This window comes from Galeopterus variegatus, unplaced genomic scaffold (assembly GCF_000696425.1).
Source record: "Galeopterus variegatus unplaced genomic scaffold, G_variegatus-3.0.2 Scaffold14684, whole genome shotgun sequence".
Lineage (NCBI taxonomy): Eukaryota > Metazoa > Chordata > Mammalia > Dermoptera > Cynocephalidae > Galeopterus > Galeopterus variegatus.
This window is the reverse complement of record NW_007740795.1, coordinates 21015-26394: the sequence shown is the minus strand read 5'-3', so window position 1 is coordinate 26394 and position 5380 is coordinate 21015. Positions and strand designations below refer to the sequence as shown.

At 41.8% G+C, this 5380-nt stretch overlaps 1 protein-coding gene across 1 annotated transcript in view; it reads left to right on the top strand.

Moving 5' to 3' along the window:
* Window positions 1-4385: 4385 nt before the first annotated feature.
* Window positions 4386-5380, top strand: part of LOC103582029 (P protein-like) — a gene marked incomplete at both ends in the record, with an annotated part of 9495 nt that continues 8500 nt past the window's right edge. Inside the window, one exon of the mRNA XM_008563718.1 lies at window positions 4386-4457. Within this exon, the coding sequence (XP_008561940.1) occupies window positions 4386-4457 (72 nt within the window). The remainder of the gene's footprint in view (window positions 4458-5380) is intronic.

Sequence of the window (5380 nt, the reverse complement as noted above, 5' to 3'; positions counted from 1 at the left end):
TTTGGTAGCACTTGTTTTGTGACTAACATATGATATATCCTGGAGAATGTTCTGAGTACACTTGAGAAGAATGTGTTTTCTTCTGCTTTGGGGTGGAAAGTTCTTTATGTATCTGGTAGGTTCCCTTGGTTTATAGTGTTGTTGAAGTCTGCTGTTTCTTTATTGATTTTCTGTCTGGATGTTCTGTTGATTATTGTAAATGGGGTTTTGACGTCCCCTACTATTATTGCACTGCTGTCAATTCCTCTTTTCTGAGAAGAATGTGTTTTCTTCTGCTTTGGGGTGGAAAGTTCTTTATGTATCTGTTAGGTTCCCTTGGTTTATAGTGTTGTTGAAGTCTGCTGTTTCTTTATTGATTTTCTGTCTGGATGTTCTGTTCATTATTGTAAATGGGGTTTTGACGTCCCCTACTATTATTGCACTGCTGTCAATTCCTCTTTTTAGATCTGTTCATATTTGCTTTATATATTTAGATGCTCTGATATTTGGTGTGTACATATTTATAATTGTTATATCTTCCTGCTGAATTGATCTTTTTATCATTATATGATGATCCTGTTTGTCTCTAGGGGCAGTTTTTTACTTAAAGTCTGTTTTGTCTGGTATAAGTTTAGCTACCCCTGCTTTCTTTTAGTTACCATTTGCATGAAATATCTTTTTCCATCTTCTCAGTAGGCCCTCCTATCTGGAGTTTATGAGGTGACTGGCCATGTCTGAAATCTTGCGTGACTATGAAAGGGATGTTGTATGAAGATATTGGAGATGTTAATTTCAAAAAGAGCCAGCTCTACAGTTGTCCCAGAGCTCTGCCCTTTTTCATATGGGAATGGTGCCGGCCTTTTGCCTGGGGGCCCTGTCCATTAGTTTTCTGCTCCTCATCTGTTCAACATGTATTGTTTGCACTCCAGAGCACTGAAGAAACCAAGAGAGAGAGGGCACAGTTGCCACTCTCAAGGAGCTCACAGCTCAACTGTTGTCAAAGAAACACTAGAGCACAGAGTATAGGCTCAACTCACAAGAAGTGTGCATTGTACAATGGTGGCCATGTTTCCCAGGCCGTGTCTGTGAGGCTATGTTTGTGAAGCTGAGCCTGGGAGGCTGGTTGGTGCATTCTGTGTCCAGGAAGTGGTTTGGATGTAGGAAGAGGCATGCTGTATTTTCCAGCACATGTGTAGGAAGAAGACCTCTGTATGATCTTTCAAAGTACCTTTTAAGAATTTTTATTATTTTGGGGGGCTGGTCAGTTAGCTCAGTTGGTTAGAGCACAGTCTTATGACACCAAGGTCATGGGTTTGGATCCCCATATGGCAAGCTGCCAAAAAAAATTTTTTTTTAAATTATTTTTGCCATTTTTGGGGCCGGCCCAGTGGCGCACTGCGCTAGTGCGCCGCTTGGGAAGTGTGGTGGCGCTCCCGCCAAGGGTTCGGATCCCACATACAGACCGGTTCCCGCTCACTGGCTGAGCGAGGCACGGGGGCAACACCGAGGGTTGCGATCCCGTTGCCGGTCCCGGTCCGGTACGGGGGCGACACTGAGGGTTGCGATCCGTTGCCGGACACGGAAAAAAAAAAAAAAAAAAAAATTATTTTTGCCATTTTTTGGCCCCTTTACCAGACATTGTTTTTTTTATTCCTTATGTGAAAAGTTCTTTTTCTTCAGCATAGAAATTTAGGGATATCCATAATCCTTTCTAAAGCAACGAATTCATCTTCTTACAAGTATAAAACCATTTAGTATAAAAAGTTTTATGCCATGCACCTGAAGCTGATCGTCAGTATTCTTTTCCATTTTTTTTTTAATGGGAAGAGAACGTTTCTCTTCTTACATGATGTTTGGGGCTCCTCAGCTGGTGGTAGGGGATGGTTGTCAGAGTGAGGGGTATGTCCTAAACACTCACCATGGACCAGAGATGTTCATGTGTGGGACACCTGCAAGCTGGTATGTGATGAGGGAGAGTCAGCTCCACAAAGAGAAAGGAACTAATGGTGGCAGGGGCTCAGATGAGCTTGGTGGTAGTGCTCGGGGTATCAGCTGGATCACAACCAACCCACCAGCTCTCCTGAGAGTTGACGTGGTTAAGCACTGTGGCTGTGGTTTCCTGCTTTGCATTTGCCCATTCATGTGTCAGTCTGCTAGGACTGGGTTTCATGATCTCTGTTGATCTCCAGATCCGAGGACTCGTTGAGGTGTGTAATGCAATTTTCAGATTTTACATGGGCAAGTAAGGCCCCTCCAGGAGATAGGAGATGCCCTGTAGTAAGAAAATGCTGGGACTGTACCCCAGCTTGGTATCTCCTTTGCTTTGTGGCATGGGGAAATTTGCCCAGCATTGCTGAGACTGTTTCTTGCTCTGTTAAATGAAGCAGTGATAGTTTCTACTTCACAAATACATGAGAAAAATACACGAGTCGATATATGTAAAGCATTTAATCCAATGTCAGGTACATAGTCGGAGCTCAATAAAAGTTAGTTATTTCTGCCACTGTCCAAAACAGCTGACCAGTGACTAGCAGTCTCTACTGAAAGTCTCTTTTCCCTCCAGACAAAGGTGACCAAAAGGTTAAATCTGAAGAAAGGAATGTGCCATAGGTGGAGACTGCAGGGCTGCATGGGGCAGATTCCGTCTCCAGTCTATAGTGTCTTTATCTCCTCTTTTCTCCCGGTCCTGTTTACAAAGCTGTCACCACACATTCAACCCATGAAGTGTTAACTGAAAGGAAAAACCCCCCAAAACATATCATTGCTGGAGCTGCCTTTGCCTTACTCTGTGTGGGGTGGGGAAAGGAGCCCCAGTGCCAAGAAAGGCTCGCTCACTCTTGTGGCCCAGCTTTGGCTTCAGTTTCCACAGCTGTAAAGTTGGGAATTAATTCCTGCCCTACCTACTGCCTAGGGCCACCCTAAGCATCACATAATAGTGTTGTGAAAACAGTTGTAGGCTGATACTAAACAGAACACAAATGGAAGGAATTATTAGAATTTGGTAGATATTTATTGGATTTTAGAGATTTATATTTAAAACAAATACACCAACTCTTAAAAACTTAAACTGTGAAAAGCCAAATACCTGGTGTAAAAGTACCAGAAAACTAACTTTGAATCTAGTAGCACAAATAGCAAATGAATTATTTTAATCAGAATTTGAGTTTCTTGTAATTACTAGTAAAGGAAGTCAGGTTCTGTTTTGTAGAAGCCATAAAATAATTGAATGAAAACCACTTTAGAGTATTAAGAAATAAATAATGTTTGCTTAAGTCTTGGCAAGTTCTGCTAAGTCTTAGCAAGTTCTTTTTATATTTTTTTAACAGCTTTATTGAGGTATAATTTTCATACCATAATTTCACCCTTTGAAAGTGAGTAATTAATCTCTTTAAATTTAGTAAAACTAATTTTGCACCCATCACTACAATCCAGTTTTAGAACATTCTATTACCCCATAAAGATCCTTAGGACCTGTTTTCAGTCCATCCTTGTTGCTACCCCAGCCTTAGCAACCCTGATCTTTTTCTTTCTCTAAATTTACCTCTTTTGGAGAGTTCATGTAAATAGAATGATAAAATTTTCAGTCTTTTGTGCCTGGCTTCGTTCACTTCACATGCCATGCTTTTGGATTCACACATCACACAGCATGTGTCAGTTCCGGGTCGTGGCGTGTACTGCATTTTGTTTATCCAGTCACTACCGATGGACATTTGACATGGTTCTGGTTTATGCTTATTTTGAATATTGTTGCTATGAACATTCATGCCTTATGTGGACACGTGTTTTCATTTCTTTGGGTAGATTCCTAGAAGAATTGCTGGGTAACATTTATGTTAAACTTTTTAAGAAGCTGCCACACTGTCTCCCACAGCAGCTGCACTATTTTGCATTCCCATCAGCAGTGCGTGAGGGTTCCAGTTTCTCCACATCTTTGCCTTTCCTCATATTTTGTCTTAGAAGTTCTACATCTGTTTGAATTATGTGTAATTAAATACTTTCATGATTCAGTGATAACACTAAAGAAGTCTCAGATTGTTTGGTGTGTACCTTTGGTTTCATAACAGTCTCATAATTGGAAACAACATAATTGGTTTATGTTGATAAACTAATGGCCCAGTTGGCTTGGGAGTATGTGATAAATAGTTAATGACAGTTTACTGTTTTATCAGGGTTATTTATTAGACAGGAAATAAAAGCAGCTTTCTTCAGCAAGCAGACTGGTGGTGGTTGTATGTGTCTGTGGGGTGCCCAGACCCCAAGACATCAAGAACTATGATTAATTTATGATTTTAATAGATGTGGTATACAATGGCAGAAATAGACAGAAACTCATGTCAACACAGGCTCTTGTGTGTGCTGAATCCCATGTGGACTGGAGTGTGGTAATTTCCTATATTTCTTTCCAGATCGTCCACAGAACTTTGGCTGCCATGCTGGGCTCCCTTGTGGCATTAGCAGCGCTGGCTGTGGTTGGCGACGTAAGTTGTAATGTTCCAGGTCACTGGCCTCCCATGTGATAGAGTGTCAGACTCAAAGATGTTCCAGGATTTAGGCTTTGGCTGGCATTTTACATTATTCTATGTGCTACTTCCATATTTTCACCCAAGAACCATGCTAGAGGTATGAACTAACAAACTTTACAGCATTGATGGGTAGTTTTTGCTTAACTTTATCACACACGCACATCCCAGAAGAGGTACTCCCCATGTGGGTGAGGAAGGGATTGTTATGGTTGTACATTCGCCCAGGGCTGTGCAGCTGAGTGGTGGTAGGACTGCTTCTGAGTGCTGTCAGCCCTCGGGAACTGGAGGAGACCCTCCTAGCTGGAGCAGGGGGGTGGGAGACAGTGGGGATGGGGTTCTGTCCTACAGATGTCAGGAGGTCCCTAGAGGTGCATGTGCAGCAGTGATGGTGTCCTGTCAGGGTCTGGTGTGGCCCATCTGGCAGGGACATGGGGAATTAATGTAGGGATGCAAGAGAGGCTGGGTGCCCACTGGAGATGGAGACTGGAGTCATGTGAGGGGCAACGCTGGAACCAAACTAAGCCCACCCAAATGAGACAACACACAGAACTGGATTTGAAAACAACTCTGTGGAATTTAATGGGCTATTCTGAGGGGAAAAAGTTCTAGAGGCCATTCAATCAACCAAAGAATAATAACCACTTTAAAAAGGGGTGTGTGTGTGTGTGTGTGTGTGTGAAAGAGGGGGTGTTGGTTATTTATTATGTTTTTTTTTTTAATTTAAATTTTGAATGGAGGCCCAGCCTCAAAGCAGTATTAAGAACTTAAACTTTTTTTTTAAAGAGGGGGTGTTGGTTATTTATTATGTTTTTTTTTAAATTTAAATTTTGAATGGAGGCCCAGCCTCAAAGCAGTATTAAGAACTTAAACTTTTTTTT